Source organism: Giraffa tippelskirchi, chromosome 3 (assembly GCF_054371585.1).
Source record: "Giraffa tippelskirchi isolate mGirTip1 chromosome 3, T2T-mGirTip1v1.2.pri, whole genome shotgun sequence".
NCBI lineage: Eukaryota > Metazoa > Chordata > Mammalia > Artiodactyla > Giraffidae > Giraffa > Giraffa tippelskirchi.
Window position 1 is genome coordinate 31,883,621 of NC_137277.1, and position 24,767 is coordinate 31,908,387.

The 24,767-nt window shown below is 55.5% G+C and overlaps 2 protein-coding genes across 14 annotated transcripts in view; one reads left to right on the forward strand and one right to left on the reverse strand.

The window, feature by feature from the left end:
* The first annotated feature begins 1,111 nt into the window (after positions 1-1,111).
* ELAC2 (elaC ribonuclease Z 2) lies at positions 1,112-18,781 on the forward strand. 5 transcript variants are annotated; one of them, XM_081580676.1, is made up of 24 exons: positions 1,112-1,401; positions 1,809-1,923; positions 2,045-2,115; positions 3,144-3,208; positions 4,463-4,520; positions 5,284-5,352; positions 5,655-5,759; positions 6,965-7,023; positions 10,585-10,643; positions 10,733-10,805; positions 11,279-11,391; positions 11,528-11,623; positions 12,265-12,403; positions 12,751-12,836; positions 13,727-13,911; positions 14,986-15,082; positions 15,611-15,749; positions 16,016-16,054; positions 16,198-16,307; positions 16,585-16,684; positions 16,768-16,888; positions 16,964-17,042; positions 17,491-17,635; positions 17,963-18,781. In XM_081580676.1, the coding sequence occupies exons 1-24, from the start codon at positions 1,362-1,364 to the stop codon at positions 18,179-18,181; spliced, it is 2,382 nt and encodes a 793-aa protein (XP_081436802.1). In that variant the 5' UTR covers positions 1,112-1,361; the 3' UTR covers positions 18,182-18,781. The 5 variants fall into 5 exon arrangements, with proteins under 5 accessions (XP_081436802.1, XP_081436805.1, XP_081436800.1 ...); XM_081580679.1 differs by having other exon boundaries at positions 13,727-13,839; XM_081580674.1 differs by having other exon boundaries at positions 1,873-1,923.
* ARHGAP44 (Rho GTPase activating protein 44) overlaps positions 18,753-24,767 on the reverse strand; it is a 129,867-nt gene continuing 123,852 nt past the window's right edge. For 4 of the 9 annotated variants that reach the window (XM_081580668.1, XM_081580667.1, XM_081580673.1 and 1 more), the window contains 3 exons: positions 23,985-24,365; positions 22,065-22,113; positions 18,753-20,168 (listed from right to left, as the gene is read on the reverse strand). In XM_081580668.1, coding sequence (XP_081436794.1) covers positions 22,106-22,113; positions 23,985-24,365 — 389 coding nt within the window. In that variant the 3' untranslated portion in view covers positions 18,753-20,168; positions 22,065-22,105. Of the gene's footprint in view, positions 20,169-22,064; positions 22,269-23,984; positions 24,366-24,767 lie in introns of all 9 variants that reach the window. The other 5 variants (XM_081580670.1, XM_081580671.1, XM_081580669.1 and 2 more) reach the window with 2 other exon arrangements.

The window sequence follows — 24,767 nt, forward strand, 5'->3', positions numbered from 1 at the left end:
TTAATTGAGATCTCTTAGGGGCTTTGCAAGGGGAGCTAGGTCTTGTTTTGCTTTTTAAAAAGTCTCTATTGGGCCATCTACCCGGTGACTGTCGCTGGGCAACATTTCTTTAACCACCATAGCTTTTTAAAATATTGTTTTATGTCGGTTGAAACACTTTATTTCTTTTCCAGTTTTTACTACCATTCATTGAGTGCCTGGTCCATGACAGTGCCACTCAAAGCTGTTAATATATCATTAGGGGATTTAATTCTAAAACCTTATGAAGTGTGGGACTTCCTCATGGTTCAGTGGCTAAGACTCTTATGCTCCCAATGCAAGGGGCCAAGGTTTGATTCCCTGGTCAAGCAATTACATCACACATGTTGTAGCTAAAGATCCTGCGCGCTACAGCTGAGAATTGGCATAGCCAAATAAATACAAAAAAAAAAAATATTAAAAAATAAAACCTTACGAAGTAAAAACTGACTGTCCCCACTTTACAGTTAAGGAAACGGGCTCAGAGAGATCAAGATCACTCGGTTAATAAAAGACCTAGGATCTCTTTTTCCGGAGATTGTTCTCTTAACTTCTAGTCTCGCTTTTCTTTCCAAAAGCCAGTAAAAACATCTGAAACGTGTATTCATACGAATTACAAGGTAAAAATTAGCAAAACTCCTACGGTAAAGCTCTATATAGTTTATCTCCTCAAATCTAATCCTAACAACCACCACAAGGGGTTGACTTGTCTAACCCCTTAGAGCTATTGCTCAGAATAGGTGGGAACCGGTCTCCAGGACCTGAGCCTAAGCCCACTCCAAAAACTCACTCCTCCACCCGCATCTCCTTTTCCGGTCCTGTGCCCCTGGAAGCCTCACCCCGCGCCCGCGGAAGTCCCGCCCAGACGAGGGAGATTTCCGGAAAGAACGGCCAGGGGAAACCGGAAAGAGACCAGGGGCGGGGGCTGTTCAGGGCGCTCTAGCATTCTTCCTCTCTATGTCCACCTCCAATTGACAAGCGCAGTGTGGAGAGGTCCCTCCCTATTGGACGTGCGGCCTCGCGTAGGCGGGCAGCTCGGCTGGCGGCGCGCTGATTGGCTGGGGCGCCACGCGGGTGGAGGGGCGGTGCTCTCGGGGCAGGCGGACGGAGGCCGCTGGCTGCGCTCGGGTTCGGGAAGAGGAGGCTGCGCATGTGGGCGCTCCGTTCGCTGCTGGGGCTGCGGTGCGCGGCCGGGCGCACCATGTCGCAGGGGCCGGCGCGCCGCCCGCGGCCGCCCAAGGACCCGCTGCGGCACCTGCGCACGCGGGAGAAGCGCAGCCCGTCATGGGGGCCCGGGGGCCCGAACAACGTGTACCTGCAGGTGGTAGCAGCCGGCGGCCGGGATGCGGGCGCCGCCCTCTACGTCTTCTCCGAATTCAACCGGTCCGTGCGCTGCGCCGGGGCCCGATGGCGAGGGGGGCGGGGGTGCCCCCTGGCCGAGCCCCGCCGGTCATCGGGTGGCCGCGCCCTGGGCTTGGTCACCCGGTTGTCAGTGTGGATGCGAGAGCCCGCACCCCGTAGTGCCCCGTCCGTGCGGCTGCGAAAGGCGCCCCTGACCCTTAGGCAGAGCCCCCTCGCGTCTGCCCCATGGCCGGGGCCTCTTAGTCCGTGTGTGAGGTGGGCAGGTGTGCGGAGGAGGTGATGGGAGAGGACCCCAGCACCGGCCCGCGCTAGCCCCCCCTCGCGTCTGCCAAGGAGCGTTCAGAACCCAGCGTCCTAATAGCAGACACTCGGCCGGTAGCACCACATGGGTTTTCAGGTCCCCCCCCCCCGCGCCCCGTGTACAACAGAGCATCCGATCGGCGGAAGCAGCTTTACAGACTCGGACTCTTTGGTGCGATGTTCGTCTTCTAGGTATCTCTTCAACTGCGGGGAAGGCGTCCAGCGACTCATGCAGGAGCACAAGTGAGCCAGCCCTCTTCCTGCGGGGCGGGGATGACTGTGCGGCTTTGACAGGGGGGTCAGCAGAAAAAGAGGGTCCCTGGCCAGTGTGTTGTGTCCTGCTCCAGCGCTTTCTTTTTCTTAGGCTGAAGGTGTCCCGTTTGGACAACATATTCCTGACCCGAATGCACTGGTCTAATGTTGGCGGGTTGTGCGGTGAGTCCATTCTCGTCCAGAGTACCTTTTTGGTCAGAGGCTGGAGTAAGGTCTCTGGGATTTTAACCTGCCCCCCCCCCTTTTTTTTTTTGCCCATCGCTGGGAGTCCAGGGGAGCTGGAATTCTTTTTATGCCAGCCCCTGGTCAGCTATAGCAGGAAGCATCAAAAAGTGTGGCTCAGAAGAATAGGTGTTAATGTGGTGGCTGCCTTTAGGTGTTAACCACCCACCTCATTTATTGAGTTGCTGGACTGGAGGTGCAGGGCCGACTGGAGTGTGTGGTGATGCGGATCACAGTAAATACTGGGTTGGCCAAGAAGTTGGTTTCGGTCTTTGTGTAGCAGACTTTTTGGCCAACTCGTTATGTCTGCCACTGGGACCACCAGCTACACAGACTCGGTATCCAGATTTGTTGTTTAGTCGCTAAGAAGTGTCCAACTCCTTTGTGAGCCCGTGCACTGTAGCCCGCTAGGCTCCTCTGTCCATGGAGTTTTCCATGCAAGAATACTGGAGTGGGTTGCCATTTCCTTTCCCAGGGGATCGTCCCCACCCAGGGATCGAACCCGAGTCTCCAGCATTGGCAGGCGGCTTCTTTACCACTGAGCCACCAGGAAAGCCCAATATCCCGATTACCCACTTGTTTCTGCTCATCAATTAGAGATATCGAGATTGTTTTGCTGCCATGTTCTGTAACATTGTGGAGCAGGTAGGAAGGAGTAGAGGCGTGAACCGTCTCATCCCCCAGGGCTGAGACTCAGATGAGGCGAGGACGCGCCCAGGGTGCAAAATTGGTGCCTTCCTTTGACTCAGTGGATTTTTGCCCCCAAGGTGCCTCATTCTAGTGTCAGGTCCTGAGGAAGCATCCCTTGAACCTCTAGCCAGCAGCGAGTCTGCTCTGCACGTGTTCCCTGTTAACTCTGCAATGAGAACAAGTAGAAAAAGCAGCCAGTTAAGTCAGGAGTGCGCCTCCTGGCGGTGACTGTGAGTCAGGGCTGTGAGGGATCTGAGCTTATTCATTCTCTTTTTTAGGAATGATCCTCACTTTAAAGGAAACCGGGGTTCCAAAGTGTGTGCTTTCTGGACCTCCACAACTGGTGAGCCTCTTCTCACTCAGCGATCAAGGCTGAGCCTTCCATTTCAACTGCAACAGGAATTTCCAGTTTTACACATCGGTCCTCTGCCCTCCAGAGAAAACTCATAGCAGCGGAAACACTTTGCGTTTCAAGCTAAAGATAACCTGAGTCCAGGCATTATTGACTCTCTGACTGGGCTCGGGTCACGTTCCCTCCTGGAGCCTCAGTGTCTGTATCTGTGAAAGGGCTCGCAGGTGTTAAGAATTAAACGAGGTAACACAGAGCACTTGGTCACTTTGTTTCACACCGTGTGGCCACAAGATGTCAGCTTTTATTCTTTTTTTAAAAAATTTATTTATTTTTTAATTGAAGGATAATTGCTTTACAGAATTTTGTGATTTTCTGTCAAACCTCAACATGAATAGCTTTTATTCTTATTTATTAAATTTCAGACATCTCCGTTGTACCTTTCAAGCCAGCTTACAACACTGTTGAGAGGTTATAAACACATTATTAGTAGAAGGGTTCACTTCACTTCGCAGGTCCTAAGGTAAAAGGCAGCCAGACACCACCCTTGCCTATAACATCTGTCTCCAGAATAATGCCTTGCAGCCGTCACTCTGTCCTCCTCGTTAGCTGTGTCCCACCATGGTCTCCTGCCATCACTTCCTCCACCCCGGTGACTGTCCAGCACTGCGGCCACAGGGATCCCTCTCAAGTGGAACGGAAGGCGGGTCACCTTGTCCTAAAACCCTTCACAGGTCTCTGTAAACATAGTCCAGATACCCTCACGTGGCCCCCAGGTCCCACTGGTCCCGGCCCTCACTACCCGGCATCTATGCCCGGCCACACGGTGAGGCTGCGGGGCCAGCTCTGAGCTCTTCACAAAGCCCCCGCCTGTCTCAGGCCAAGATAATTTTCTCCCTCCTGTGTCCTCCTGAACTTCAAGGCTCAGCTCAAGGGCTTTGCCTCAGGATGCCACCTCCCCCGGCCAATGACTGTGCAGACTGGTTGGATCCCGGTCTCAGCCCCACAGCGGCTCGTTGTTATTTGTATGATTTCTGTCTCCTCCCCTGGTTTCTAAGTTCTGTGAGGGCAGGTACCCCATCTTCTCATTGCTGACCCCCAGGCATCTAACCTGTGGTGGACACTCAGTGAGGAAGTTGAAAGCTCTCTCTGAAGTGTGTTTTATTATGTTTTACGTTGCTGCCTCCGGCGCTTCTCTTGTATTGACGCGTGAACATGTGTTGTGTCCTCTTCTTTTTTCTTTCTTAGGAAAAGTACCTGGAAGCTATCAAAATATTTTCCGGTCCACTGAAAGGAATAGACCTGGGTAAGTCCTTGATAACAACTCATATGCCCCCTTCTCTCAAATCAGAATCCCTAAAAGCTGACCAGAGTAAACCTTAAAAATCAAATGCTTCATCCACGTGAGATGTATTTTGAACCTATTGCCAACTGCACTTTCTCTGCCTCTACCTCATCCCCTTAAACACGGCGGGAAGGCAGGAGTGAGTCAAAAGCTGCCAGGTATGGGGTGTGTGCAGGATGGGGTCGCCCTTGGGGCCCTGAGGCTCCTTCTTGGCCCTGTGGGTGTGTCTCACCATTGAGTGGCCTTGGATCCCTCACAGAGAGAGGGGCTGGGAGCAGTTTTTCTGGGAGCACATGGCCGGTTGATGGGAAGAGGCCTGACCGAGGTACCGGCCGGGCCAGGGGCATCTCTGGGTTGGTTCTTCTGTAGAAGAACCCTGATGTTTTATTTCAGAACGTGTCTTGGCTCTCACAGTTGAGAGCATAGGTTCCCTGGCCTGGCAGTGCTGAGTGTCAGCCTGTGTCTCTTACACTTAACCATCGGCTTCATCTTCATCCCCAGTGATCCTCATAGGTCCTCTCACGTGGCTGTGCTAAACGTTAATGGCTGAAGATGTGTTTTTGCTGCTTCCCTAAATATTTTCATTTACTTAGAAATTCTCGGTTTAATGCAGATTTCTGCAAAATTCCAAAGCACTTGCGTTGCTCATGGGTGGTGATGTGAAGGTAATTCTCATACCCTTTTCTGCTGCCCCGGTCACTGTCCTGTGGTCTTTTCCCCACAGCTGTGCGGCCCCACTCGGCGCCAGAATATAAGGACGAGACCATGACAGTGTTCCAGATCCCCATCCACTGTAAGTACGAAGCCACACGGTGGGGACCCATGGTGGTCCAGTGGTTAGGGCTCTGCACTTTCACCACCGGGGCCCAGGTTCAATCCCTGGTCAGGGAAGTAAGATCCTGCAAGCTGAGCTGCACAGGCAAAAATTTAGAAAGCCACATTTTCTTGGAGCGGGAGGAGGTGGGTCCTAGTTGAGGAAGGGGAGGGGATGGGAGAAACTACTGGTGGCCAGTGGAGGACATGCCAGCATGGTGGGCAACTGGCTGTGAGCTCGCCCGAGGGCTGTGTCATCTGCTCATTTCCCCTACCGACCAGGCAAGCAGACGAGTGGTCAGCAGCCGCCCACGCAGAGTCCAGAGCGGCTGAGTCCACAGCCGCCTCCACACGTGGAACCAGCTGATGGGGAGCAGCGGCCGGACGGTAATGGTGCTCGGTCAGCACTGCGCTGTCGAGGGGGCTGGGGTGGACGTGGGGTCTATTTTAGTCCATTGCTTCCTTCTGCCCTCCAGTCAAGTTTTTGTCCTAAGGAAGCTCTCTGTGCAGAACAGACACTTTTTCCTTGTCACGTTAGGACATCTGTGGGCAGGTGAGAAGGCTGTCGTAAAGGTGGCCACACGGAGCCTTAAGGGCCAGTCTGCAGCCAGAGGGTGGGGGCCCAAGCTTCGGGTCCAGTTTACCCAGAGGAGAGCAGGGCCTGGCAAATGATTTGTACAGAGGCTTTTGTATTTCCCATTTTCTGGTACAAAATTACATTGTTAATATATTTCATTATACAGTACAGATTGTTCATTAAGTCTTTACAGTTCATTACAGAGTCTTTGGATTTTTTTGAATTCTCATTTCATGTGTAGCAAATCAGTATTTGCTTGTGTACCTGTCATGTTTGCAAAACTGCACACACAGGAACACTGCTCTGACACTGTTGGTGTCAGCAGATGGAGGAGGCTCGATGAACTGTTTGTGTCTCATTGAGACAGCAGTAATGCCAGTTAATTTTTGTAAATGCAGAACCTAACAGCCAAGCTGACAAAGCAGTCAAAGAGTGGCTTTGTGCCTCTTCTTCCAGAATGACAGCCCACTGGGAAACAGGATCAAAATTCCAGGGTGAGACCTACCAGAGGAATTGGGCTGCTTGAGGACACTGTGGTCCAGGGATGGGCAAGCTTGATAAGTTCCCGCCTCTGCCCTGAGGCCACGCCTGTCTGAGGACCGAGGACCCCCAGCCCTGTGAACTGTCTTTCTTGGATGGCATGAGTGAGGGCTGACACCCACATCATTTTTGCAGGCCTTTCCGCTTTTATGTTATTTCTCACAGAGTTATTGATAAAGCACATTACAGCTTATTTTTTCCTCTCATCTCCACTTCTAGGTAAAACATAAAACATTTTAAAACACTTCACTTGCTCTTTTCTGGTTTGAGTTTTTGCATTTTTGTTTACTCGAATCTCAACATGAGTTAGAAAAAGAGAAAGTTCTGCTTGAGGGAAAAACAAGGGTGTGTGTGTATCCAAAGTTCCTTCCGTTTAAATTTGTGGGGCACCAGATTAGGTGTCAGATGACCACGGACCTGTGACACCTGGAAGCCTCGCCATTCACTTTGTCCCGGTCGGACTGTCTCTTCTCAGGTGTTGGCCGGAAAGCACATGGCAGGGACACCTCCTTGGTGGTCGCTTTCGTCTGTAAGGTGAGCATGTTGTCTGGGGACCTGAGGGTTTTTGGTGATCTGAAGGTAGCAGCTTTCTCTGTGATCAGAGAAAACTCACCCTGGTTCCCAGTAAACCGCCTGTGCTCGTGTATGTGTCCAGATTGTCTTCCAACCAGAGTCAGTCTTCAGAGACATGTATCATAGTTGGCTGTGCGCCTCACTCTTGAACTTCAGAAATAGTGAAAGGTTAAGTTTCTGAAGTCAATGGAAATAGAGTTGATTTACAGGGTTAATTACTGCGGTACAGCAGAGTGATTCAGTTATACGCGTGTGTATGTTGTATACTCTTTTTAAAAATATTCTTTTCCATTATGGTTTATCACAGGATATTTTCTTGTGCTATACGGTAGGACCTTATATCCATTCTGTATGTAATAGTTTGCATTTGCTAAGCCCAAGCTCCTAATCCTCCCCTACCCTCCCCGACCCTGGACTTCCCACTTGGTGACCACAGTCTTTTTCTCGGCTAGGTTCATTTGTATCCTGTTCTAGATTGGACGTGTAAGTGATAGCATATGCTATTTGTCTTTCTCTGACTTCACTTAATATGATAATCTGGAGGTCCATCTGTGTTGCTGCAAATGGCACTTCATTTTTTTATGGTTGAGTAATATTCTATTTTATATATATATATATACACACATATATATATTTATATACCACATCTTTTTTATCCATTCCTCCATCAATGGATGTTTGGGTTGCTTCTATGTCCTGGCTGTTGTAAACAGTATTGCAATGCACATTGGGGTGCATGTATCTTTTTAAATTATGGTTTTCTCCTGATATATACCCAGGAGTGGGATTGCTGGATTGCATGGTAATTCTGTTTTTACTTTTCTGAGGAACCTTAATACTGTTTTCCACAGTGGCTACACCAACTTACATTCCCACCAACAGTGTAGGAGCATTTAATGTCCTTTCCAGCATTTAATGTTTTGTAGACTTTTTAATGATGGCCATTCTGATTGGTGTGAGATGGTACTTCATTGGAGTTTTGATATGCATTTCCCTAAATAATTAGCAATGTTGAGCATCTTTTCATGTGCATCGCTATTGGCTATCCGTATATCTTGTTTGGAGAAATGTCTATTTTGGTCTTCTGCCCATTGTTGCATTAGGTTGCTTTCTTGTTATTTTGGAAATTAAACCCTTTCAGTTGCATCATTTGCAAATATTTCTACCATTGTGTAGGTTGTCTTTTCATTTTGTTTATGGTTTCCTTTGCTCTGCTAAAGCTGTGAGTTTGATTAGGTCCCATTTGTTTATTTTTATTTCTGTTACTTTGGGAGACTGACCTAAGAACACATTGGTATGATTTATGTCAGAATGTTTTGCCTGTGTTCTCTTGCAGGAGTTTTATGGTGTTGTGTCTTACATTAAAGTCTTTAAGCCACTTGAGTTTATTTTTGTGTATGGTGTGAGGGAGTGTTCTAACTTCGCTGACTTACATGGATCTGTCCAACTTTCCCAGCATCACTTGCTGAAGAACCAGTCTTTTTCCCCATTGTGTTAATATATTCTTGCCACCTTTGTTGAAGATCAATTGACTGTAGGTGTGTGGATTTATTTCTGGGCTCAATTAATAGCTTTTATTATCTGGAGATGTGTTCTCTCTATACCCACTTTGGTAAGAGGTTTTCTTTTTTAATCATTATTAAGTTTGTTTATTTCTGGCGGTGCTGGGTCTTCACTGCTGCATGGGCTTTCTCTAGTTGTGAGCAGAGGCTCCTCGAGTTGTGAGCGGGGGCCCCTCTAGTTGTACGAGCTTTTAAGTCAGAATGATGATTATGAGGTTTTATGATAGGATTTTTTTCTGTTTTAACATAATAAGAGAATACTGGGAGTTTTTTATTGTAACTTCTCTCTGGTATAAAAGCAGTAGCACAGTTCTGCCACATATGTGAAAAGTCGACGAGAAAAACCCCCCACAGTTTCCTTGTCCCTGGAGTGCCGTATCACACGGTGGATCCGTGACCGTTTCTGTTGGACTGTGTTCTGGTGATGCTTCGTTGGCCGTCGTTTGACCAGCGCAGGATAACAAAACTAGCGTCTCTCCTCCAGGTGCTTGGAGGACGCTTCTTACTTGGGATGGGAATCAGTTCAGTTCAGTTCAGTCGCTCAGTCGTGTCCGACTCTCTGCGACCCCATGAATTGCAGCACGCCAGGCCTCTCTGTCCATCACCAACTCCCGGAGTCTACCCAAACCCATGTTCATCGAGTCGGTGATGCCATCCAACCATCTCATCCTCTGTCGTCCCCTTCTCCTCCCGCCCCTAATCCTACCCAGCATTAGGGTCTTTTCCAATGAGTCAACCCTTCGCATGAGGTGGCCAAAGTATTGGAGCTTCAGCTTCAACATCAGACCTTCCAATGAACACCCAGGATTGATCTTTTTTAGGATGGATTGATTGGATCTCCTTGCAGTCCAAGGGACTCTCAAGAGTCTTCTCCAACACCACAGTTCAAAAGCATCAATTCTGCGGCGCTCAGCTTTCTTCACCGTCCAACTCTCACATCCATACATGACCACTGGAAAAACCATAGCCTTGACTAGACGGACTTTTGTTGGCAAAGTAATGTCTCTGCTTTTAAACATGCTATCTAGGTTGGCCATAACCTTCCTTCCAAGGAGTAAGCGTCTTTTAATTTCATGGCTGCAATCACCATCAGCAGTGATTCTGGAGCCCAAAAAAGTAAAGTCTGACACTGTTTCCACTGTTTCCCCATCTATTTCCCATGGAGTGATGGGACCAGATGCCATGATCTTAGTTTTCTGAAGGTTGAGCTTTAAGCCAACTTTTTCACTCTCCTCCTTCACCTTCATCAAGAGGCTCTTTAGTTCTTCACTTTCTGCCATAAGGGTGGTGTCATCTGCATATCTGAGGTTATTGATATTTCTCCCGGCAATCTTGATTCCAGCTTGTGTTTCTTCCAGCCCAGCGTTTCTCATGATGTACTCTGCATAGAAGTTAAATAAGCAGGGTGACAATATACAGCCTTGACGTACTCCTTTTCCTATTTGGAACCAGTCTGTTGTTCCATGTCCAGTTCTAACTGTTGCTTCCTGACCTGCATACAGGTTTCTCAAGAGACAGGTCAGATGGTCTGGTACTCCCATCTCTTTCAGAATTTTCCACAGTTTATTGTGATCCACACAGTCAAAGGCTTTGGCATAGTCAATAAAGCAGAAATAGATGTTTTTCTGGAACTCTCTTGCTTTTTCGATGATCCAGCGGATATTGGCAATTTGATCTCTGGTTCCTCTGCCTTTTCTAAAACCAGCTTGAACATCTGGAAATTCACGGTTCACATAGTGCTGAAGCCTGGCTTGGAGAATTTTGAGCATTACTTTGCTAGCATGTGGGATGGGAATAGATGGCATTTTATTAGATGTACAAGGAGTTAACAAGGTTGGGGAAGTAAACAGCTCAGTTTTAAATCATTCAGTTTCCAGTGCTAAACCGATTCCAAAACTGATGGTGGAAACCGAGCTTCTCTGTCAGGTCCTGGCCTCACATGGTGTCCTCTTCCTCACAGCTCCACATGAAGAAGGGAAACTTCTTGGTGCTCAAAGCAAAGGAGCTGGGTCTCCCAGTGTGAGTGGCGGGGTGTCTGCGGGGGGCCTCGCTGGGCACAGGGCACCCCCGGGGCCCCGCCCTCACCAAGGCCTTACCTGTCATTTCAGCGGAACAGCCGCCATCGCCCCCATTATTGCTGCCGTCAAGGACGGGAAGAGTGTCACCTACGAAGGGAGAGAGGTGGGTGTGGTCTCGGCAGCCACAAGCCGGGCCGGACGCTAGACAGTCACTGTCTGGTTCGGGCCCCACTTGCAAGGGAGTGAGCAGCTTGGGTTTCATCACTGAGCCGAGCTTGTCTAGGCTTGCCCTGCACGTTAGTGCTGGCCGCTTGGGGGCACTTCTGGGGGTTTCCCTTTAGGATTTGGGGGTCCTGATAGGATGGGGGCTGTCCCTGTCCCTGGGTTCAGAGGAGACCCCCTCAGGGTGGACTTCAGGCATATGGCCCCAAGGAGTGACATCCTCACCAAGGTGGGAAGATGTGAGGGCGAGACCTCTGAGAGCCGAGTGTGAAACGCCCTCTCCTGCGGGCCAGCGCCGTCTGGTGTCAGCAGAGAGAGGGCCGCAGGTGTGAGCGCTCCCCGAGGGGGCTGCGCTGTCACTGGGGACTTGGGGGCCTGCCCTGGGGGCACACGGTGACCCCGGAGACTTGACAGATTCTGCCTGAAGAGATCTGCACTCCTCCGGACCCCGGGATCACCTTCATCGTGGTAGAATGCCCAGACGAAGGGTTCATCCAGCCGCTCTGTGAGAACACTGCCTTCAGGAGGTGAGGAGGGCTCTCCGGGTGGGAGGTGAGAACCGACATTGCTCGGAAGAGCCAGGCCGGGCTCCCGCCGCCCAGTCCGAGGTCTGCACTCTGTGCCTCACTGGACCCAGCAGAGCCTCTGCTTGCTTCCTCCCAGTTACCACGGGAAGGCCGACGCCCCCGTAGCCCTGGTGGTCCACATGGCCCCGGAGCACGTGCTTCTGGACAGCAGATACCAGCAGTGGATGGAGAGGTATGAGGGCCCCCGGGTTCCTGCCCTCCCTGGATGCTGGGGGGGGCGTCCATGCTGTGAAAACAGCCCCCACGAGGGGGCGCTGCGGGCACACGTCCGCTGTCCTAAGGCTGGTTTCCTGCCTGCACCCTCCACACCCTCACCTCGCAAAGAACCCTGCCTGTGTTGACGATCACGTGTGTGTTTCCTAAATAAGAGATGTGGAGGATAAAGTAGCAGTCTCACTTTATTGACGTGAAGCTTCGCTTTATCCACGCCGGGCACCTTCCTGCTCTTCCCCACCGCCCACCTGAGGGCCGGGTGGAGGGACTTCGCTGGGGTTGGACTGGGGCGTGTGGTGACTCCTCTCCCGCTGGCGCCCCTGGTCCTCTGCCCCTCGGGGTCTGAGTGTTGGCGTCCATCACCATCTTCCTTTCCTCCCCTCATCCCCGTGTTCCTGAGTCCCCAGCCCTGGAACTGTTCCTGGTTTCCCAAAGGCCTTGGACACTGGGCTCTGAGGAGGAGCTGGGCTGTGTCTGGTCACTCGGGGTGACCTCGGGACAGGTCACTCGCCCTCTTGAGCACTCCCAGTACATGACCACCCTGTGGGCGGGAGTGCCCCCAGAAAGACACCATGACGACCGTGTGTCCATCCATCTTAGGTTTGGGCCCGACACCCAGCACCTGGTTCTGAACGAGAACTGTGAGTCGGTCCACAACCTGCGCAGCCATAAGATCCAGACCCAGCTCGGCCTTATCCACCCCGGCATCTTCCCCCCGCTTGCCGGCCCCCGCCCTCAGGTAACCCCCCCACTCCACTCGCCAGCCCCCAGCCCCGGCCCTCAGGTAACCGCCCCCCCCCACTCCACTTGCCGGCCCCCGCCCTCAGGTAACCCCCCCCACTCCACTCTGCCCCCGCCCTCAGGTAACCCCCCCACTCCACTCTCCGCCCCCGCCCTCAGGTAACCCCCCCCACTCCACTCTCCGCCCCCGCCCTCAGGTAACCCCCCCCACTCCATTCTCCGGCCCCCAGCCCCCGCCCTCAGGTAACCCCTCCCCTCCACTCGCCGGCCCCCGCCCTCAGGTAGTGGCTCGCCTCTGTCCCTGTTGTCCCACACCCCCATGGGTCACAGCTCCATCTCTTGCAGGAAGGCAGTGCTACCCAGGGTGTGCCCGTAGTCCGAGGCCAGTGTCTCCTTAAGTACCAGCTCCGGCCCCGGCGGGAGTGGCAGAGGTCAGTGTGGTCTCGGGGTGGGGGGGATGGTCAGTGTCTCAGGTCTGAAGCCACGTGGTCTCTGCCCCCGAGCAGGAAAGTCAATCACCTGCCATCTCATCACCCTGAAACACTGCCTGTTACCAGTTTGTGATTTCTGACCGGGTGTGTGGGGGCATGTTAAGGTGTGTGTTTATACTGTAGTTTTAGGGCCTGATACACCGTCGGGCTTTTCCCAGGTCATGATAGAGTCTTCAGAACAAGGTTGTCAGGTTTCCAGGTAGGGGTGCTTGTTCATTGGAGGCACTGCAGTCCTCCTGCTACGTTAATGAAACAAGTGCCTTCCATTAAAAATCCTTGGGTGGAACAGGGTTTCCTTGGAAAATTCTTAAGCGGCGGGGGGTGGGAGGGGTGTACTGGGTCAGAGGGCGGCCCTGCCTGAAGCACCTGGTGAACCCAGCTTACCCTGCAGCCAGTCACGTGAGAGGTGCTTATTGGACTCTGTCTTCAGTTTTTAAAAATTTGAAGTGTCCTGTGCATACCAATGTGGTCCAAGTGGACCACATTTGGAAAGGTAGCTGGACCCTGGGCACCATTGTGTTGAATAGTTGGGGCCCTTTAAGAGCCCCCCTCCCCCTCCCCCAGGGGGATGCCTGGCACTACTGGGGTCTAGTGAGTAGAGGTCAGGGAGGCCCCTGCCCCATATATCAGTGCTGCCAGGGCCAGCCTGGCCCACTTTGAGCTGGGAGGTTGTGAGGACTGGAGCTGTGAGGCCCACGGGGCTGAGGAGGGTCTGCCACGCCGTCACTGAGAGGTGGAAGCACTTGCAGACAGTCCGCAGGGTCTATGCTGGACATCAGGTCTCATTCAAGGCCACAGCGCCCTTCTGTCCCGATTCCACCTCCTTGCAGGGATGCCATCCTGACCTGTGACCCCGAGGAGTTCATCGCCGAAGCTCTGGAGCTCCCCAACTTCCAGGAGAGCGTGCAGGAGTATAGGAAGACGGCCCAGGACAGCCCAGAGGGTGAGGCAGACCAGGGGCCAGCCCCTCCTGGGCTTGCCCTCCCAAGGGCATTCATGCAGCACAGAGCGCAAGGTCAGCCTGACACCATTTAACCCCAGGGCCTTCTGGTCTGTTTACTACCAGTGCCTGCCCCCACCCAGACCAGTCAGGTCGGAGGTTAGGTGATGAGGCCCACGCAAGCCGAGCGTGAGGGTCCTGGGACCTCGGGTGAGGCCTTGGGCAGAACCTGGGGTCTGGTCCCAGCTTTGCTCATAAGGGTCCACGGGAGGACTCTGGCCCCATCACTCACTGTGTCGGGCTTCCCCTGCCCCAGTGGGAAGACAGTTTGGGAAACTCCGTGGCCTCTCTCCAGTAGTTGGTTTCCTCAGTGGTGGTGTTCTCGGCTCACAACTGAAGTGGAGAAAGGAGGCTGGGCTAGAAGGCGGGGTCAGGTTCAACCCAGTCAGTGCACCAGGCTGGAGTTTCAGGAATATGCCTCCCTGGCTGCGCTTGCCGGGGTAGGTTTCTGGTTCGCACGTTAAAGCTCCATTTGTATCATTGCTTGCACGCGTGCACACGGGGCCTGTCTGGCCGGGTGAGGCCTTGCGGGGCCCCAGGCTTCAGAATCCAGGAGGCTGTGCCTCTTCTGGAGAGTGGACCCCCCTGAGCCCCTCCCAGCAGGGCGGGACCTGTGCCAGGTGGGCTTAGCCTTCAAGGTCTGAGCTGATTCACAGCCCGGAAAGGAGCCCCCTGTTACATCATCAAGTAGGAGACTTGGGGGCTTCCCTGATAGCTCAGTTGGTAAAGAATCCGCCTGCAGTGCTGGAGACCCCGGTTCGATTCCTGGATCGGGAAGACCCAGTGGAAAATGGATAGGTTCCCTACTCCAGTATTCTTGGGCCTCCTTTGTGGCTCAGCTGGTAAAGAATCTGCCATTGTGGGAGACCTGGGTTCGATCCCTGGGTTGGGAAGATCCCTTGGAGAAGGGAAAGGCTACCCAGTCCAGTATTCTGGCCTGGAGAGTTCCATGGACTGAGCGACTTTCACCACCAGGAGACTTGGGCCTGCGTAATTGCTCTTCTTTCCATCCCTTCTGGTCTGACCACCAGCCCCTCCTGGGGATCTGGACTTAACCCCAGGGCTGGCTCACGATGTGTTTTTCCATAGAGACTTGCAGCCAGTACCCAGAAGTGGTCTTCCTGGGAACAGGGTCCGCGATCCCAATGAAGATCCGGAATGTGAGCTCCATGCTCGTCAATATCAGGTATGAACCCCTGAAGGGAGGCACCGCCCACAGGGGGCCCTGCCCCACTTCCAAGTGAATTGGAAAGTTCAGCCTTTAATCCTGGAGGCCAGTCTTGTCTGGTGTGCCCGGGGAGGGGTCGGGCAGTAAGGTGATAGGTGGTCCGGGTAGCTGACTTGGATGTCTGGGGTCAGTGCAGTTGGATGCCCAGTGCATCTTTGGATGAAGCAGGTGATGTGCTGTGAGCTATCACCTGGTCACCTGGCTGAGACGCAGTCTCACCAGGCTCTCAGCTCCTCCTGTGAACTAGTCACTAACCGCCCCCACCAGCATCGTTGGTGCACCTGCCCCCAGGCTCCACTTCCCACATAGACCCTCTCTTGGGTGCCCAGCGTCTGTGCGACTCCGGGGACACTCGCGTATGTCCCGGGGCGTTGGGATTTCCTCTGAATATGAGGACAGTTGTGAGGTCGCCTTCACCCCAGGTGGGGCTGAGGTATCGCCCTGCCCTCCTCCCTGAGTGATTGCCCCCACCCCGGTCCCCCACAGCCCTGACACGTCCCTGCTGCTGGACTGCGGGGAAGGCACCTTTGGGCAGCTGTGCCGCCACTATGGGGACGGCGTGGACTGGGTCCTGGGCTCCCTGGCCGCCGTGTTCGTGTCCCACCTGCATGCCGACCACCATACAGTGAGTGGGCTCCCTCCTCGGGCCCTGTGCCTCCCACCTGGTGTGTCTGAGGAAAGCCCGGTGGCCTAATCTCGAGGCCACGGGGTCTCCCCTGGCCAGGCGGCTGATCAGAGCCACCTTCAGCCAGAGGCAGGTGGCAGCCGGGTGGTGGGCATCGGAGGGGGGTGGCTGACGGAGACCAGGGACTGCAAGCCGGGGTCCCAGGACCCAACTTGGGAGGGAGGTCAGGTCTGCACAAAGCTGATCGTGTCCCCTCCTCCTCCCAGGGCTTGTTGAACATCTTGCTACAGAGAGAGCGTGCTCTGGTGAGTCCACAGGACTGTATTGCTCCCTTGTGTTTCCTGGGATCACACACACACACACACACACACACATACCTCTTCCCACTCCACACCGTTGCTGCTGAAACGTCTGCTGTGCTGGCGGCACTCTGCTCTCCCCGCTGCAGGCATCGCTGGGCAGACCCTGCCACCCCCTGCTCGTGGTCGCCCCCACCCAGCTCCGGACCTGGCTCCAGCAGTACCATAACCAGTGCCAGCCGCTGCTGCACCACGTCAGGTGGGTGCGGGCTGGGCGGCAGAGCCGGGGAGGGATGAAACCCTCGGGTGGTTCCCACTTACAAAGGCCCTTTGCTTTCGGTTTCTCCCGGCCTTCTTCACTTCCATCCCCGAGTCTAGATCTCTGCCAACACTTCTCCGTGAAACGGTTCCCAGGTCTAGCACTCGGCTTCCTCAGTGACAGCACTGAATTGTTTCTTTGTAATAGTGGGGCTCTCTAGTCAGAGGCTTCAACATCAAATTAAATGTTCTTTTTCTTAAATGTTTTATCTTCTCAGTGTTATTCCTGCCAAATGCCTTCAGAAGGGAGCTGAGGTCTCCAGCCCCGAGGTGGAGAGGTTGATAAATTTGCTGCTGGAAACCTGTGGCCTGGAGGAGGTAGGGGGAGGCCTGGGTGCGGGCAGGCAGGAGGGGGCCACGGAAGCGTGTGGCTGGCCGTGAGCCCACCACCCCTCCTCCAGTTCCAGACCTGCCTGGTCCGGCACTGCAAGCACGCCTTTGGCTGTGCACTGGTCCACATGTCTGGCTGGAAGGTGGTCTACTCGGGGGACACCATGCCCTGCGAAGCTCTGGTCCAGATGGGTGAGTAGGAGCGCGTTCCGTGCGGTCCCCAGGTCCCTGCGGTCCCCAGGCTTATTCTCTGTGCTGCTGCTTCAGGGAAGGATGCCACCCTCCTGATCCACGAGGCCACCTTGGAAGACGGTCTGGAAGAGGAAGCCGTGGAGAAGACACACAGGTACAGAGTGCCAGCCTCTTTGGCTCCCCAGGTGATGCTGGGCCGGCCTGCGTCCCAACAAGGGCTGAGGAGGCTTCTGACCCCGAGCGGCTGTCTCCCAAGTCTGCCCTTTTATTTCTGTGGCACCTCTAAGGCAAGGCTCTGGAGGAGGTGTGGCTCAGGAAAGAAATGGAACTACGCTAAAGCCAGGGAAGGGGGCTGGGGCAGGGTCATGGGGTGATCTAAGGGAGGAGTGTGTTGCCCCAAGTGGTAGGCCCCTGTTCCCCTGAGGCCCTCACTGGTGGGCGGTCCCACAGCGCAGAGCCTGGGCTGCACTGGGGGAGGTGGGAAGACGGGCTCTGTGGTGGCTTTGTGTCAGCCTGTGGCCCCCAGGTGCCCAGGCGGGCCGGGTCTGGGCCAGGGTCTGCGCGGCCCGCCCCTCCATCCTCCCGTCACCCCATGTGTGCAGCACCACCTCCCAGGCCATCGGCGTGGGCATGCGGATGAGCGCGGCCTTCATCATGCTGACCCACTTCAGCCAGCGCTATGCCAAAATCCCGCTCTTTAGCCCCGACTTCAATGAGAAAGTGGGCATCGCCTTCGACCACATGAAGGTGCGGGGACCCCTTGGATGGGGCAGGGCAGGGAGAGGCACCTCCCATCGGTGGGGATGGCCTGGCTTGGCCAGGTGCCCACCACAGCCGGCACAGAGCCTCAGGGCACAGGCCCCCAAGAGCCTCGTGGAGGCCCAGCTGGTCCCCAGAGTGATGACACGCGAGCCGCCCTCCACGCGGGCCCGGGGGTTGGCATTCTCTGAGCAGTAAAGCTGGGCCTCGGGAGCCTGGCTTCCTCTCCCCACGGCCGGGCCCGTCTTCCTCCCGAGTCTGCCTGTGAGGGTGGCCGGTGCCTGCGAGCCATGATGGCCTCGTCTTGCCTTGTAGGTCAGCCTGGGGGACCTCCCGACGGTGCCCAGGCTGACAGCGCCGTTGAAAGCCCTGTTCGCCGGGGACCTGGAGGAGATGGAGGGGCGCCGGGAGCGCCGGGAGCTGCGGCAGGTGCGGGCAGCCCTGCTCGCCGGGGAGGATGTGGAGCCACAGCAGAAACGCGCCCCTGCAGAGCAGCTCCTGAGCCCGCAGAGCAAGAAGGCCAGGGCCCAGTAGACGCGGGGCTGGGGAGCGCATGGAAGGAGGCCGTGCACAAGCGCTGGGCTGGGGACGCAGCCTCAGGAACGGCGTCTCCAAGGGCGGGACACTGAAGGTGGCGTCTGGACCCTGAGTGCTCTGTCCCTGTGCTGCGGCTGAGCAGGGTCTCGGGGCACAGCTCTGCACTGCGGGTGCCCAGAAGCAGCTTGATCTTGGCAAGGACCTTCGGAGTCCATCCCCGGGGAGCCAGCACGGGCAGGTGTGCAGTGGTTCCAGGAACGCAGAGACGGGCTGCCGTTCTTGCTGCGTAAACAGACTCACCGGAGTGTGGAGCGACACCGCGTGGGGCTGGCGGCCGGGCCTCCCCTTAGGGCTGGACAGCACTGAGGTCAGTGTGTGAAAAGGGGGTAGATTTTCACAGACGCCTCTAGTATTCATGTGTTTTTACCACCCAGGAGGAGAGGGAGAGCATTAGAGAGACACAGGTGCTGAGACAGAGACCAAGGACTGGACTCACCATGACCTCGGGGTCCCTGGCATCGCCTCCCGCGTCCCCTCAAGCTTGTTAAGACAGGAAGATAGGCCATGCTCAGGGATAATAAATCTATTTTAATAACATTACTTTTGACAACTATTTGTACACGTATTGAAAGGTAATTGTCAACCCCCGGGCTCCATTACAAATTGGGTACTGAGCTGCCCTGCCAGGAAGCGAGCAAAGCTGGGAACATCAGAAATCAGCAAGTCCCACTGTTGGAGGAGGGTTACTTTACACTTTGTTGGGAAAAATAACGAAGCATTTAAATCTCTCATTGTACACCTGTACATGGGTTTAGATTGAATGGCTCAAATTAAACAAATATAGATTTCATATATACAAATATTATATCCAGTTTAGGTATATCTATTTTAAAAGGATAAAACTGTAAGGTTGGACTCTGCATGCATGACCGGAATCCGCTTCTCTCTCCCTCCATCCCAGGTGTGACCAGAGCTCCTGGGGTCTCCTCCCCAGGGGCGGCTGGGGGTGTGGGCCTGGGAGCTCCACGGGCCATGCCCCCTTCCCCTCTGGGCTTTGGGTGATGGGATTATTGCTATTCACTTCTGACCTCCAGAAAATGACCCCATTTCTTAGTGAGCTGGGGGACCCTGGAGGGCTGCAATTACTGAGACACGTCTCAAGTTTTTGGGGGGTGCCTGGGGAGCTACATTTGGGTCCCCCAGACACACTCAAGATCGTTTTTAAAATTCAGAAATAGAAAACCATAAGATAGTAAAGGGAGCTTCATTCCACAGCGTGAAGGAGTAAAACTGTTAAATTTCGTCTTCAGCCATTTACATCCAAGCCCATGGATGAAGGTCCGCCCCGGCTGGCTCCTCGCTGTGAAGCGGAAGGCTGGCCAGGGCCCCAGGCTTCCAGGCTCCTGAGAGCGAGACCCCCCACCCCCGACCCCATCCCCTCCCCGCTCTGCACCATCAGGCGGACCTCTCAGGACTCACGGTGGCCGTCAGCACAGGTGACAGGCAGCCCTAGGCTGACCACCACCGAGCCGGGCACACCCACCCTGCAGAGGACATTTCTGACACAAGCCCTCGGGTAGGGAGGGAGGCCGAAAGTGGATCAAAATAGGCACAAAGTCAAAAGGCAAAGATCAAACAAAAGGCCAGAGTCACCACCCGGAGGGGACGAAAAAAATCCGCACCATGGAAACCTGCCATGTGGCCATCCGCAGGATTCCCACCTGGCAGCGGCGGCAGTGGCACGGGCCATGTGCACACGCGTGCACGGTGCTGCTCACAGCCATGTGCACACGCATGCGCGGCGCTGCTCCCAGGGCCATGTGCACATGCGTGCGCGGCGCTGCTCACAGGGCTGTGCTCTCTGACTCCTCCTCCGAGTCTCTCTTCTCAGCCACCGAGTGTCGCCGCACGTGCTCCAGGGGCCCGAGGCGCAGCACCGACCCCAGCTCTACGTGGATGGAGGGCACGTCGAAGTGGACCAGATCTGCAAGGCGGCAGGGGCGGGGGGCAGGCTGAGAGGCTGCGGCCCAGGCAGTGCTGGGGGCCTGGGATGTCATGGAAGGGCCAGCTGGTGCGGGGGGTCCCTTGAAGCAACCTCTCGAGGGGCCGCTCCGCCCATGGGCGTGGACGTCCAGATTCCTACCTATGGTTCAGGCCCACCGGATCCTTACCCCTGGGAATCAGACTCTGCATAAAGAGGACGCCCCCTGGCCAGGCCAGGTGACAGCGGATTGGGGATGTCAGGGCTGCATTAGACCCCTGGAGTCTGCAGGGATCAGGTCCAGGGGTGAGGGTCTCCCTCAGGACCCCAGGAGTAAGGGGGGCAAGCTGCTCCCTCTGGCACTGCCACCCCCACCCCCATCCCGCTCACCTCCAGTTATGCCTCTGCTTGGGCACTGAGAGGTCACTTCCTGGAAAAAGACCAGGAAGAGGGCGGTCCCCAAGGCAACAAATGCAGTGTCTGTCCAGACCTCAGCGGGCAGCTCGGGGCTGGGGGGCCCGGTGGGGTGGGCATCGGATGGCAGCGCCCTGACTCCTGGGGCCGTGGGGCTAAGGGGACCTGTCACTCCCTCCGGGCCTGCTGAGCTCTGGCCTCCACTCAGCCTCACCATCCCTGGGCGGGGGACTGAGGACCCACACCACCGGGGAGCAGACCAGGGTGGGGCTTCTCGTTTTTATCAAACATTCCATCCAAGGAAGACCACGGCAAGTGGACAGACAGACGCGTGGACACCGTCTTCAAAGACACACAAACATGGAAGCTCTGGGACAAAGGTCCTCCTCTCCCCTGACCCCGCGCCCCCCACCCCCCAACAGCCCCTGGCCTGACCGAGCAGAGACTGGGGGTGGGGGTCCGCGGCTAGGCTGTGCTCCTCCTCCTACCGGCCTGGCTTGTAAGGTGTGGCACACCCTGCGGCTTGGACTCAAAGCCCTGCCTCTGTCCCCAGGCAGAGTGTGACCTTGGGTGCCTTCTGACCCCGCCTGGGCCTGGCAGTCACTAGGGTGACACAGGTGGGAAAGTGCCCACAGGCGAAGCAGGTAAAGGACGCGCAGCCGGAGGAGAGCCACCCCCTTAAGCCACACTGAGCAGGAAGGTAACTCAGGCAGCTGGGACGCAGTGGGTGAGAAGCCCCTGCAGACCGCCGAGAAAGGAGAGGCCCATCCTTGGGACAGAGGCCCCAGGAGGGCTGTCAGGGGGCCTGTGTGGGTGGCGGACACCCCAAAGCCACTCCAGTCCAGAATGTGCAGCTTTCTTAGCGGGTGGAGGGGACCCCTTGCTTCACTCTGGCTGCCCCATCTGACTCAGGCCCCAATACATGCTTCCTGCCTATTCTTGCCTCCGCTTTCCTTACAAGCTTCTGTCCTTTACAGGAGCAGGAGGCCTGGCAGAAACTGCCAGGCGGGCTCCCAGAGTAGTTCATTGAATTGGACAGAAAGGCCCCGACTAGCTGCATGCCTGGGACAACATGAACTCGCGGTGAATTCTAGAACGGACACTAGGGGTTCTCTAGAACGTGCTGGCCATCCCGGAGGACCAGGCGGGTCCTCTCCCTGGGGGGCCCTTCCCTAAACCCCGGGTGCTTATGCCTCCCCCAACACTGGGCACATGTCGTCAGCGGGTCATCCAGTGACACAGACCTGGGGTGGGGGGGAGCTGTCACCCCTTCCTTCTAAGCCCATGTGGGAAGCAGCTGGGGCTGGGTGACCCTGGAGGGGGACAGTGAGGGAGAAGCTGAGTGCAGCCTCTTTCTCCTGCGAAAAGCGAGGAGGCGGCCGGTGAGCCCCAGGCTGTGGGAGGCTGCCGTGCGGGCCGGAGCGCATGCAGAGTGCGGGGTGCGGCCTGGCTGCGGGCGGGAGAGGTGAGGCCGGGACCGCTTACCCTGCAATCCCCCTCACGTGTCCACAACCGCGTCCCCCGTGTCACACAGCTGCGAGAACACAGTGACAGGAGTCGGAGAGAGGAAGAAATACGATGAGACGACAACGGGACACAGAGCACGCCCAACATCACAGTCAGAGGGGCCGCAGCAAACCACGACGACCACGCCGCTCAGACCACTGCCCTGCGGGATGAGGGGCCGGGCTGCCGCCCCCCAGGGGACATCAGGATGGGACACACGGGGCCCAGATGACTGCTCAAGGGCAGCAGCTCTGAACCAGGGGTGGCTGGGACCCCCTCCATCCATCAGGGACTCTTCCAGAACCACCAGCGGGAGGGAGGTGGTGCTCACTGCGGTTCTCCAGGGAGGGTTCTCCTTAATGTCTTAAAAGCCTCAGGGTGGATACAGCAGCTGGGCCTTCACTATTAATCACATCCAAAGAAAGCCAGATCGCCAGACGGCCGCTCCCCATGGTATATACACCTGCTCTCCCCACCCCAGGCACGTGCACTGGACTGGTGTCTTCTAGGCAGCAAAGCACTAAACCCACAGGCTCACCTTCCGTCTGGTCAAGGGAACCCTCACTCCCGAGGACGGACGTGGGGATGAATAAAAGCACAACCTGGTGCAGTCGGGACCCAGGGCCAGACCGCGCCCCCCAGTGGGTGTGTGGCGTGTGTATACAGTAGGTGTATACATGTTGTATCTGTGTGTGATGTATGTGCATCTGTGGTACGAGTGCGTGCGAGCATGCTTGCATGCATGTATCTGTGTGGTGTGTGTGGGTTATGGTTACACATTTTCCTAGAGGAAAAATAGCTCCACCTTTGATGTTAAATTTAAAACTAACTTTAGTTGTCATGGGCCTGTCCCACGAAGCCCCTCAAAGAACCAGACATACAGGATCTTTTCTGAAATTGCATGCTCAGTCACTTCAGTCGTGTCCAACTCTTTGCGATCCCATGGACTGTAGCCCTCCAGGCTCCTTTGTCCATGGGATTCTCTAGGCAAGAATACTGGAGTGGGTTGTCATGCTTGTCTCCAGGGGATTTTCCTGACCCAGGGATCAAACCCGTTCTCTCTCACATCTGCATTGGCAAGCAGGTTCTTTACTGAGCCCTTTCTAAATATATTTTGCTAGGAAAAGAACCTTTTTCTAATAAGGCTTGTTTGAAGTGAAGTGAAGTGAAAGTCACTCAGTTGTGTCTCTTTGTGACCCCATGGACTCATGGAATTCTCCAGGCCAGAATTCTGGAGTGGGTAGCTGTTCCCTTTTCCAGGGGATCTTCCCAACCCAGGGCTTGAACCCAGGTCTCCCGCATTGCAGGCAGATTCTTTACCATCTGAGCCACCAGGGAAGCCCAACAATACTGGAGTGGGTAGCCTATCCCTTCTCCAGGGGTATCTTCCCGACCCAGGAATCAAACCGGGGTCTCCTGCACTACAGGTGGATTCTTTACCAAGTGAGCTATCAGGAAAGCCCATAAGGCTGTTTAGTTAATAGGAAAATACGTCTTTGTCTCTCAGCCTCTGTTCTCACAGTGAAAACTGGTACCTGAACTGCCAGTGCTGAGCCAAGCAAAGCCCCAGACACACCTGTGCTATGATCCTGCTTTCTGCCATCACAGTCCAGCCCCTCCTGAAGCCCCCTCTTCCTAGGACACAGGGCACTCGGTCCCCAGATGCAGTATCAGAACCCAGGCTGGTGGGTGTTCAATTGGGAGAAATCCCCTAGGGAGCCCCCTCTCTGCAGGACAACTGACCCGGGGCTGTCCACGGCCTCAGGCGGGCTTCTAAGGAGACCACCCCATATGCCACAGGTGGCTCCAGCATGGTCATTCCTGGCAAACAGGGCCCACCTCCTGCAAAGTCCCCAGTATCCCTCCATGCTAAGGCATAACCACACGTGCCAAGGTTACCTGTCGACATGCTCTCCCCAGGGGACACACCGTCCAGCGCAGGATGCTCTGAGGACTGCGGGCTGGAGGCGGCGAGGCTGATGGTGGGTGGCTGGGGCGGCGGCAGGGTGGGCCTCTGCCGGGGCTTCGGGGTGGGCCGTGACTTGCTTAGGGCGCCCGTGAAGCCGGAGGGGGAGGCCAGTGGGGGCACCGGGGCCGCGGGGGAGAGCTGGCCGGAGGCCAGGGAGTAGCCCGGGGGATAGCTGAGTCCATAGGGCGACGGGGTGCTGGGGGGCGTGGGGGACAGGCTGAGTGGGGACGGCTGGCCAGCAGGCTGCTCAGGCAGGGGCCCCGGCTGGCCAAAGGGGACCTTGGGCGGAATGGGTGCCAGCTTCTTGGAAACTGAAAGACGAATCAGCACACAGGGTTGTTAGGTGGCACTCACCATCCATCCGTGTGGCTGTGAGCACAACTTTCCCTGACCCCTCACCACCAGTGCCCCCACACCCAGCTCCTGCCACTCTGAGGGCAGCTGATGCAATTTTTTAAAATTCACCAAGAACGATAGGTTTTCATATCTGCCCACCTGTTCACTAATGTCTCCTCCTCTTCTCTGGATTCCTGCTGTGATTGGTGCGCATGCACACACACACACATACCCCTCCTCCCCCCCAAGCCAAACAGGAGAACACACGTCCCACCCCCAGGCAGCGGCTTAGTTCAGGGTCCCCCATTGCTTCACAGTGGTACAAGTATCACGGTGGCTCGGAGAAGGTGGGAGTTGAGGATGCATTGTCCAGGAGG

Excerpts from the sequence above, each read along its gene's own strand:
- ELAC2 (XM_081580674.1), top strand. The coding sequence starts at position 1,169 with ATGTGGGCGCTCCGTTCGCTGCTGGGGCTGCGGTGCGCGGCCGGGCGC. Across the intron at positions 10,806-11,278 it reads TCACCTACGAAGGGAGAGAG|ATTCTGCCTGAAGAGATCTG; the intron begins GTGGGTGTGGTC and ends GAGACTTGACAG. Across the intron at positions 15,750-16,015 it reads TGCATGCCGACCACCATACA|GGCTTGTTGAACATCTTGCT; the intron begins GTGAGTGGGCTC and ends TCCTCCTCCCAG.